At 42.1% G+C, this 12078-nt stretch overlaps 1 protein-coding gene across 6 annotated transcripts in view; it reads left to right on the top strand.

The window, feature by feature from the left end:
- LOC136838739 (anoctamin-4) overlaps positions 1-12078 on the top strand; it is a 228983-nt gene that overhangs the window by 158920 nt on the left and 57985 nt on the right. For all 6 annotated transcript variants that reach the window (XM_067104191.1, XM_067104189.1, XM_067104187.1 and 3 more), the window contains one exon: positions 382-491. In XM_067104191.1, coding sequence (XP_066960292.1) covers positions 382-491 — 110 coding nt within the window. The remainder of the gene's footprint in view (positions 1-381; positions 492-12078) is intronic.

Here is a 12078-nt window from a genome sequence, read left to right as displayed (position 1 = left end):
TGCTCTTCTGTTATGTCGTGATAATCAGTATTTACTTCGTGGATTTTACATTTTAGGTATTGTTGAGTCATAGCATGAATTTGTTAATCTAAACTGAAGTTTTAAGGCATTTCTTGCTGTGTACAAGCCATGTGCTGTATTATTGAAAACTGCAAGTTAACCTAGCTAAATAGCTTTCCATGTGTGTGATTTCTCTTAGAGCATTTTGATGTTTTTGAAAAATCCAACAAGTATTTTTTTGATAATTTAGATCTTGTCATTCAAGAGAATGTTGCCTGAAATATTAATGATAACAAAAACATTGCTTATATTAAGTAGATTTGATGCTATCTTTTATAGTTTTTCCCTGAATGTTTTTACTAAAACATGTAACTTGTACAGGTATTGGCATATCACGTCTGTTGTCAAATGAAACATATGCAGCCGCTTATCCTTTACATGATGGCCGCTATGACAAAGACAACCCTGATGGCACCTACTGTGACCGTAGGGTAAGTCGTATCCATATATAAAAATCAGTTTAAAGAAAGCACATTGTTTTTTATGTGTAGAATCCTCAGATGGTATTACTGTAGCAGGTTGCTGTATTTCCTAAGATCATTACATAATTGTGAAACCCATTTATGTTCTAAATGACTTGGCCCATTATGTAGTATTGAGTCCATGCCATCAGCACACTGCATTTTTGCTTTTGCCTATTATCAGAAAGATGGAAATCTGTGAGTTGTGAGTTTTTATTGGTGCATAATTAATGATCTCTCTGAGTAAGTATGCCAACCACACCAAGGGCTGTTTGTTGCATCAGCTTTTATTTTCTCAGCCCTCAGTCTTCCCAATTGTTTAATCTTGTTTTTCAGAGGATGCAGGTCAACACTAACCATTAATCATATTAGAATTGTATGTGGATATACTTCAACAAGCATTGCCTGTCAAGTTTTGTTAACAAATCAGTGAAAGAATTTTTGTCTTATTCTTGATATATTTTGGTTAATCCAGTTATTAACTTTTTGAAAAGCTGTAGTTTATTGCACAAGTTAAATTTAATTGCTAAAAGCATATCCTTTATGCCAACCTACAATGATGAAATGTTGTAATAATAATAATAATAATAATAATAATAATAATAATAATAATAATAATAATAATAATAATAATAATAATAATAATAATAATAAAAGTTTTGTTAAAGAGAATGGCAGTATCAGTGGAATTGATTTTATATATGGTCTTCTCAATTCTTATTTTTTTCTTGTCAGGGCTGATATTTACTAATAACTGGCCAATGAATATCAGTCCTGATGAGAAGAAAATAATAAGAATTGAGAAGACCATATATAAAATCAATTCCAATGATGCTGCCATTCTCTTTAACAAAACGTGCTTGAAAGAGGTTCTATTACCTTCAAATAATAACAATAATAATAATAAAGTAAACCCCCCGTATTCGCGGTCTCAATATTTGTGGATTTCTCTGTGGAACGTAACTACCCATTATTCGCAGAAAATTCTCCAATTTGTGGCATTTTTCACTGAGAAATATTCACTAATTACTGTATTTTCAAATTTTCGTGACTAAATGCACTTTTTGTTATAAAACTATTAAAATACTGAGGTATAAGCCTTTTTAGAGGGTTTTTTGTGTTTAAACTATCAAAATAGGCAGTTCTAAGTGTTTTAGAGTGGTTTTAAGTATTTGCGGATGTTAGCTATTCGCAGGGGGTGCGATACGCATCCCCTGCGAATACGGGGCGTTTACTGTAATTAATAATAATAATAACAGTATTAAAAAGGATGGGTGTATTATGTGAATTTATCTTATACAGTATCTTTTCTATTTTCCTTATAATTTGCTTTTCGGGCTCAGCGATGTTAGTCAGCAACTGGCCAATATTCATATTGGAAAAAGGGTAGTGTGTGGAATGCGGGAAGTCTTTTATTGAAATATTCAATCAGAAATCTGTGGAACCTTTTGTCATCTGGATTCAGGTTCTACTTCAGGTACCATCGACATGTTTCGACCATCTCGTTGGTCATCCTCTGGACCTGGTTGAAAAGGATCTGGAGAAACAAGGCGCTTGGGTCAGTATTTATAGGGGTTTCTTGATCGCTGCTGAATCATGATTGGCTGCCCGGGGCAGGTCATCTTGGGCGGAGCCTTCTCTCCCATGTTGATGTTTGGGGCTCATCTTGCGTGCAAGAAGCATTGTAGTGCTGGGGATGAATGGGAGAATTTCGATCCTCAGATGCTGAGTTTTGATTCGCTCGGTGCAGGTCTCCTGGCGGCCATGGGGAGGAGAAAGGTTTCCTGCGTAATGTTGAGGGTTGGTTTCTCCTTCCCAATGTGCAATGCTTCCAAGAGGCGCAGGCGGCAGTGGTCCATAGTTCGGTCAGTCATTTCCATATTCGTTATTATATCTTTTCTTGCAATTCTCTGGTTGTGGGCAGTCCTGGCATAGTTAAAGATGGCTCCCTCTTGGGCGTGGCAGGAAATCCACTTGGAGAAACGCATGGTGGTCATACCGATGTAAGAACTGAGGCATCCTCGGACGGGGCATGAGTACTGGTATACCATGTTGGTTTTCTTCAAGGAGTTCTATTGAGGTGGGGGCTGGATTGTTACACATCACCAGGCTGCTCGTCTTTTTGCTCTTGCAGTAAACAACCAGATGAATATTCTTATTGGGGTCAATGGGGTTGACATTATTCTCGATGATGTTCTTGAGGGCTTGTTTGTCTTCTTTATATTTATGATGAAATTGTCCTTTATAGAAGAGCTCTATGCGATCAGGGGCATTGGGGCGAGGTTCCTGCCGGTACCATTTATTGATGTTCGCCTTGATAAACTCTTCTGTATCCCGGTTTGGGTGTCCATTGTCGACGAGGGTCTAGGCTACACATTCCATTTCTCCGTGCGTCATTCCAGGAGGGGCAGTGCAAGAGGGCCCTCCTGACATAGGCTCTGATGGTGGAGTGCTTATACCTCTCGGGGCACTCACTTGCTACGTTCATACACATGCCCAGGTTCATGCACTTTGTGTAGACCTTAGTAGAGAAAGAGCTCTCTCTCTGCTCCACAAGGATGTCAAGGAAGGGGAGGCAGTGGTTTTGGCTACGTTCGATGGTGAAACTGAGGCAGCTATGGTTGTGGAAAGCACGCCTCAGGTTCTCAATCTCCTCTTGCGAATTGGCCCTGACAAAGGTACCGTCGATGTAGTGCACATGCACCCTTGGCTGGTCTGTGTCCATGTCTTCGGTTATGGGCGGTCCTGGCATGGTTAAAGATGGCTCCCTCTTGGGTGTGGCAGGAAATCCTCTTGGAGAAACGAGAGATATAAGCAATCCACCGTCAGCGCCCACATCAGGAGGGCCCTCTTGCACTGCTCCTCCTGGAATGACACACAGAGAAATGGAAAATGTAGCCCAGACCCTCGTCGACAATGGACACCCAAACCGGAATGTAGAAGAGTCTATCAAGGCGAACATCGATAAATAAAACCAGCAGGAACCTCACCCCGATGCCCCTGAACGCATAGAGCTTTTCTATAAAGGACAATTTCATCATAAATATACAGAAGACGAATGTTCTCTCAAGAACATCATCGAGAATAATGTCAGCCCCGTTGACTGCAATAAGAATATTAATCTGGTCATTTATTACGAGCAAAAAGACGAGCAGCCTGGTGATGTGTAACAATCCAGCCCCCTCAACAGGACCCCTTGAAGAAAACCAGTGTGGTATACCGGTACTCATGCCCCGTCCGAGGATGCCTCGGTTCTTACATCAGTATGACAACCATGCGTTTCTCCAAGAGGATTTCCTGCCACGCCCAAGAGGGAGACATCTTTAACCATGCCAGGACTGCCCATAACCAGAGAATTTCAAGAAAAGATATAATCACGAATATGGAAATAATTAACTGAACTACGGACCACCGCTGACTGCGCCTCTTGGAAGCATTGCACACTGGGAAGGAGAAACCAACCCTCAACATTACGCAGGAAACCTTTCTCCTTTTCACGGCCGCCAGGAGACCTGCACCGAGTGACCCCCATAGCGAACAAGTGAATAAAAATTCAGCATCTGAGGATCGAAATTCTCCCATTCATCCCCAGCACTACAATGCCGCTCGCACGCAAAACGAGCCCCGAACATTAACATGGGAGAGAAGGCTCCACCCGAGATGACCTTCCCCCGGCAGCCAATCATAATTCAGCACCGATCAAGACGCCCCCATAAATAAAGATATAATCATGAATATGGTAGTAATTGACCGAACTACGGACCACCGCTGCCTGCGTCTCTTGGAAGCACTGCACACTGGGAAGGAGAAACCAGCCCTCAACATTACGCAGGAAACCTTTCTCCTCCCCATGGCTGCCGGGAGACCTGCACCGAGCGACCCTCATAGCGAACAAGCGAATCAAAATTCAGCATCTGAGGATCGAAATTCTCCCACTCATCCCCAGCACTACAATGCCGCTTGCACGCAAGACGAGCCCCGAACATCAACATGGGAGAGAAGGCTCCGCCCGAGATGATCCGCCCTGGACAGCCAATCATAATTCAGCACCGATCAAGACCCTATAAATACTGACCCAAGCGCCTTGTTTCTCCAGATCTTTTTCAACCACATCCAGAGAATGACCAACGAGATGGTCGAAACATGTCTGAAGTAGAACCTGAATCCAGACGACAAAGGATTCCACGGATTTCTGATTGAATATTTCAGTAAAAGACTTCCCGCATTCCACACACTATCCTTTTTCCAATATGAATATTGGCCAGTTGCTGACCAACATCGCTGAGCCCGAAAAACAAATTATAAGGAAAACAGAAAAGAAACTGTATAAGATAAATTTGCATAATACAGCCATCCTTTTTAATAAGACCTCTTTAAGAGAGGGTCTATTCCCTTCAAATAATAATAATAATAATAATAATAATAATAATAATAATAATAATAATAATAATAATAATTAATAATAATAATAATAATATGGGTGCCATGGCAGAGTGGTTTAGCTCATCGATGGACTGGTTAAGCAACCTCAGGGCTGGTCATTTGTTGGATGGGTGACCGCTCTCCTCAGTGTTGATTCCTTGGGAAAGGATCTTTACCATAATTTCCTCAGTCTACTCAGCTGTAAATGAATACATATTCTCGATGGGGTAGGGTCCAGCAATGGGTTAAATAGCAAAACACAGCAATGATTGAAAGAATAAACGACAACTACGTAAATAGAACCTCTGGCAACAGAGGAGCTTCGTCTGGCAGGCAGGTATACAACCCAATCGATGGGGAGGATGGTTAGGTACTTGGAGGTTGTTATCCAGCAACTGACCACCACAATGACAGTAACCAGCAACCAGAGACTGGAGCTACAGAGGCAAACCAGAAGAAGAAATGGACAAGAAAAGAAAACAAGGAAATGCGGAGATGCTACATCAGAAGCAACCCGACAGAAAGAGGATACAGAAGACTCGTCAACATCTGGAATGAGAGAAATAATACCCCTCAAACAGAACAGAGGCTGGCAGACCAAGTACTGTAAGGAACATAAAGAAAAAGAACTGGCTCTCCACAACAGAAAGAGGGGAACTGGAAAGAGAAATAACACTCAGCAACTAAGGACAAGAAGACGAACTAAGAGACGATGACACAAAAAACGACAGGAATAATGAGCTACCAAATGACACATGAGGAAACACCGAAGATGTAACAGAGAGGTCAGAATATGTGGAAAAGATCAGACAATGGATGAAGCCAGATACAGAAAGAACAAAGATCCCCTCCATGAAAGACTACAAGTAAGTATAGCTTAGTTTTACCAGACCACTGAGCTGATTAACAGCTCTCCTAGGGTTGGCCTGAAGGATTACACTTATTTTACGTGGCTAAGAACCAATTGGTTACTTAGCAACGGGACCTACAGCTTATTGTGGAATCCGAACCACATTATAGCGAGAAATGAATTTCTATCACCAGAAATAAATTCCTCTAACTCTACAACACAAAGAAACTAAGGGGAAAAAAACCAGTGAAGTTAATGAAATAATGAGACTAATCAACACCACCAGTATCACAGAAACAAATAACCTGGCATATGCAGGAGCACCACCATCACAACCAACCCAACAGAAACCAAAACAGCAACTACCTTGGAAAAGGCGCCTGGAAAAACAAATCATGGCAATGAGATCTGACTTGAGTAAACTGAAAGAGATGGCAGAAAAGAGGCTAAGAAGCAAGAAAACAAGAGAGGAACTGAATGAGAAATACAAGGTACAGGAGAGGGACTAAACAACACAATAGAAAACATAAAACAGAGGCTTAAAGCCAAAGCAAATAAGATCCAATGGTACATGAACAGGAATAAAGGATACCAACATAACAAACTCTTCGGAACCAACCAGAAAAGACTATACAGCCAACTAAGAGGGGAAGACAACCACCAAGAAATTCTTGAAGCCGAACCAAGTAAGAGACTCTGGGAAAACATATGGAGCAATCCGGTATCACACAAACATGCAACATGGCTCCAGGAAATCAAGGCAGAAGAAATGGGGAGAATAAAACAGATTCACCGAGATCCCGACAGACACAGTCAGACACCAACTAAAGAAAATGCCCAACTGGGAAGCCCCTGGTCCCGATGAAGTCCATGGATACTGGCTCAAAAACTTCAAGGCCCTACACCCACGAATAGCAGAACAACTCCAGCATTGTATCACAAACCACCATGCGCCCAAATGCATGACTGCAGAGAGAACATCCTTAGTACAGAAAGACAAGAACAAGGGAAATATAACAAGTAACTACAGGCCTATCACCTGCCTACCAATAATGTGGAAGGCTATACAACTACCTAGAGGATACAACCAGAAAGGACTATACAGCCAACTAGAGGGGAGACAGCTTCCAGAAAATGCCCAACTGGAAAGCCCCAGGTCCCGATTAAGTCCATGGATACTGGCTAAACAACTCCAGCATTGTATCACAAACCACCATGCGCCCAAATGGATGACCACAGGGAGAATATCCTTAGTACAGAAAGACAAGAACAAGGGAAATATAGCAAGTAACTACAGCAATGATGTGGAAGTTACTAACAGGTATCATCAGTGAAAGACTATATTGTACTGTACAACTACCTAGAGGATCCAGACACCATCCCCCACCAACAGAAAGGCTGCAGAATGAAGTCTAGGGTCTCAAAAGACCTGCTCCTAATAGACAAAATGGTAATGAAGAATAGTAAGAGAAGGAGAACCAACCTAAGCATGGCATGGATTAACTACAAGAAAGCCTTTGACATGATACTGCACACATGGCTAATAGAATGCCTGAAAATATATGGGGTAAAGGAAAACACCATCAGCTTCCTTTAAAATACAATGCGCAACTGGAATACAGTACTTGCAAGCTCTGGGATAAGACTAGCAGAGGTTAACATCAGGAAAGGGATCTTTCAAGGCAACTCACTGTCCCCACTACTCTTTGCAGTAGCCATGATTCTCATGACAGAAGATGGATGCTGGGTACCAACTCAAGAAAGGAGGCAACAGAATTAACCATTTAATGTTCATGGACAACATCAAGCTGTACGGTAAGAGCATCAAGGAAATAGATACCCTAATCCAGTCTGTAAGGATTGTATCTGGGGACATCAGGATGGAATTTGGAATAGAAGAATGTGCCTTGGTCAACATACAAAAAGGCAAAGTAACAAGGACTGAAGGGATAAAGCTACCAGATGGGAATAACATCAAACACACAGATGAGACAGGATACAAATACCTGGGAATAATAGAAGGAGGGGATATAAAACACCAAGAAATAAAGGACATGATCAGGAAAGAATATATGCAGAGACTTAAGGCAATACTCAAGTCAAAACTCAACACCGGAAACATGACGAAAGCCATAAACACATGGGCAGTACCAGTAATCAGATACAGCGCAGGAGTAGTGGAGTGGACGAAGGCATAGACCAGAAAACTAGAAAACACATGACAGTACACAAAGCACTACACCCAAGAGCAAATACAGACAGACTATACATAACACGAAAGGAAGTGGGGAGAGGGCTACTAAGCATAGAGGACTGTGTCAACATCGAGAGCAGAGCATTGGGGCAACATCTGAAAACCAGTGAAGACGATTGGCTAAGGAGTGCATGGGAAGAAGGACTGATAAAAGTAGACGAAGACCCAGAAATATAGAGAGTCAGGAAAATGAAAAACAGAACAGAGGAATGGCACAACAAACCAATGCACGGACAGTACATGAGACAGACTAAAGAACTGGCCAGTGATGAAACATGGCGATGGCTACAGAGGGGAGAACTCAAATAGGAAACAGAAGGCATGCTAACAGTGGCCCAAGATCAGGCCCTAAGAACCAGATATGTCCAAAGAACAATAGATAGAAATAACATCTCACCCATATGCAGGAAGTGCAATATGAAAGACGAGACCATAAACCATAGCAAGCGAAAGTCCAGCGCTTGCACAGAACCAGTACAAAAAGAGGCATGATTCATAAGCAAAAGCCCTCCACTGGAGCCTGTGCAAGAAACACCAGCTAGCTTGCAGTAATATGTGGTATGAACACCAACCTGAGGGAGTGATAGAAAATGACTAGGCAAAGATCCTCTGGGATTACGGTATCAGAACAGGTAGGGTGATACATGCCAATAGACCAGACGTGACATTGATTGACAAAATCAAGAAGAAAGTATCACTCATTGATGTGGCAATACCATAGGACACCAGAGTAGATGAGAAAGAAAGATAAAAAATTGATAAGTATCAAGACCTGAAAATCAAAATAAGAAGGCTATGGAATATGCCAGTGGAAATTGTACCCATAATCATAGGAACACGAGGCACGATCACAAGATCCCTGAGAAGGAATCTAGAAAAACTAGATGCTGAAGTAGCTCCAGGACTCATGCAGAAAAGTGTGCTACTAGAAACAGCGCACATACAGTATTATTATTATTATGTTATGGGACTATGGTATCAGAACAGATAGGGTGATATCACTCATTGATGTCGGAATATCATGGGACATCAGAGTAGATTAGAAAGAACGAAAAAAAAAAAGCATTTTTATGATAAAATAAAGTTTTGGTAAAATATATAATTACCAAGTAATTACATAGCTATAAAGTAAAGTTTTATATATAATTACCAAGTAATTACATAGCTATAATTTCTAACTAGTACGGCAACTAAAATTTGAAAATTGCAGTAGCGATTCTTGTGTTTTAGTGTGGGTAACTAGTCCCGCCCACTTTTGGGAAAGAGAGGAACAACTTGGCAAAGAACCTCAATTTGTTTGTGCCTTTATGTCCATGCGAGGGGAGGAGGGTGGGCTCCCATTCTGTAATTACTTGGTAAGTACAGTATACTGTGTATAAAACTTTATTTTATCATAAAAATGTCATTTTTATATAAGTAACTTACCAAGTAATTACATAGCTGATTCCCACATTGATGGGAGGTGGGATGCATGGATAACTATTACCCCAAAACATTAGTACGTGTAATGAATTTGAGAATAGAGGAAAAATTGCCAGCATTGATACAATGCTTGTTGTTTCCTTACTTGGTAAGAGAGCTGCTGCAGGAAGATACTGCCTCTGGTTGGCGCTCATCTTACCCCATAGCGGCGCGGCTGTATAGCCATGGGCCGCCTGCTGCTAAGTGGGAGCATTAAGCGAAGGACCTTTCTGATCACTAATAAAGGATAAAAATTTGCCTCTGCCCTGGGCGCAGTACCGTCACAAAAAACCACCAGACAAAAAAAAAAAAACACTTACACCATAAAAATTAAAAAACACCACCACCCCTCCACTAAAAACTGGCAGGTATCCAAGTACATAGTACCCCCAGGCTCCCCAAAGACTCAATAACCTATGTCAAGGCGAAGAGATTCAGGATGGAAGGGATACTTCCTACACTCCCTCCCCCAACACCATGCCAGCCACTGACAACAGGCCTAGGCTACTGCAATTATTAAAAATCGTTTCCACTTCCTTTAAGTAATGGGACACAAACACTGACTTGCATTTCCAATACGTAGCTTGGAGAATGGAAGAGAGAGAGAGATTGTGCTTAAAAGCTAACAACGTAGCTACAGCTCTAATATCGTGAGCTCTGACTTTAAAAATGGGAAACAGTTCTCCAATTCGAGAATGAGCTTCACAAATGAGGTCCCTTAAAAAGAAAGACAGGGTATTCTTTGTAAGGGGTCGAGAGGGGTTTTTGTCCGAACACCACAAGTTACTGGCAGGTCCCCATATCTTCTCATTCCTTTGTAGATAATATTTTAAAGCCCACATGGGACAAAGCACTCTCTCTTCATCTTCCGAACCTAACACTTGAACTAGGTTCTTGATGTTAAAAGAATGAGGCCAGGGTTTTGATGGAGTCTTGTTTTTTTCAAGAAATCCCAGGGTATAAGAGCAGACTGCATTGCCTTGAGCAAATCTAACTCTTGCCAGTTGCATGTGTTTCACTGACCCTTTTAGCAGTGGCTAGGGCAACCAGGAAGAGGGTCTTCGTAGTAAGATTCCTAAGGGACATTGAGTTAAGCATTCCATGATACTAATTCCATATTTCCTTGCTTACTAGTGTTAAAAGATCTAATAAGATCTGATATATCCTGGTCAGCAGAAAGGTCCAGGTCTCTATGCTGGAAAACCAAGCATGGACCTGTAACCTTTAATAGTGGAGGCGGACAAACCTCTGGTGGTCCTCAGGAATAACAGAAAATCTGCAAGTTCTGTTAAAGATGTCTTAGAAGATGAGATGCCATTACTTCTGCAACAAGTGCGGAAGGTAGACCACTTGTTTTGGAATACGTTGGCAGATGACTGGCATCTACACTTTGCAATAGAATCTACAGCCACCCTTGAAAATCCCTTATCTATGAGCAATTTCTTGACAGTCTGTAATCTGTCAGAACTAGATTTGACAACCCTCGATGAAACTGTCTTAAATGGGGCTGTCTGAGCAGATCATGTTTTAGTGGTAGAAGCTTGGGAAAGTCTACCAGAAGTTCCATGAGATCCAGGAACCACTCTCTTAGAGGCCAAAATGGGGCTATTAGTGTCACCGATGCATTCTGGTGGGATCGGAACTTGTTCAGGACTTCTCTGATTATCCTGAATGGAGGGAAGGCATATAGATCTTTGTTGGACTAGTCCTGCAACATGGCATTTGTAGCCCATGCCAAGGGGTCTGGGACTGGTGAACAAAATAGCGATAGACGATGGTTCATATAAGTTGTGAAGAGATCCAGTGTCGGTTTCCCCCGCAGCTTCCACAGGTCGAGGTAAACGAGTGGATCTGGAGTCCACTCTGTGGGAATGACTTGTTGCATCTGCTCAGCTGGTCTGCTAGGATGTTCAGTCTGCCTTGGATGAATCTGGTTATGATTTTTGTCTGGTTCCAACTTGCCCAGAGGAGAAGATCCCTTGCTACTTTGCATAGGGAGAAAGAATGCGTTCCCCTTGTTTGCTGATGTAACAGGGCTGTGGTATTGTCTGAATGGACTGCCTGCCACTGTCTTGCTGAACACCTCTGAGGCAAAGGCTTGCAACCCCAAGTGGATTGCCTTTAACTCCTTCACATTTATGTGAAACTTCTCTTGCTCCGGTGACCATATCCCAGAGACCTCCTTGTCTCCCAGGGGAGCCCCCCCAGCCTACGTCTGACGCATCTGCCTAAAAGCTTAGGTTGGGGTTCTGAATGAGAAGGGACTTCCCTTCCAGCAACCTGTCTTCGGACCTCCACCAAAGCAGGTGCTTCTTGATCTAGTGGGTTACTGGTAAAGTGAACGAGTCTGGGTAACTTTTCCTGTCCCAGCTGGCTCTGAGGAAGAATTGAAGAACTCTCATGTGTAATCTTCCCAGGTACATGAACTGTTCTATGGATGCCAGAGTTCCGAGGAGACTCATCCATTTGTTGGCAGAGCATATTTGGAGAGCAAGAAACTCGTCTACGTCTCTTGGGGGACGGAAAGCCTAAAAAACTAGAGAGTTCAGCATCACTCCAAATATTACTAT

Source organism: Macrobrachium rosenbergii, chromosome 5, assembly GCF_040412425.1.
Source record: "Macrobrachium rosenbergii isolate ZJJX-2024 chromosome 5, ASM4041242v1, whole genome shotgun sequence".
NCBI lineage: Eukaryota > Metazoa > Arthropoda > Malacostraca > Decapoda > Palaemonidae > Macrobrachium > Macrobrachium rosenbergii.
The sequence above is the reverse complement of the archived record's forward strand: the minus strand, read 5'-3'. Positions and strand labels throughout refer to the sequence as shown.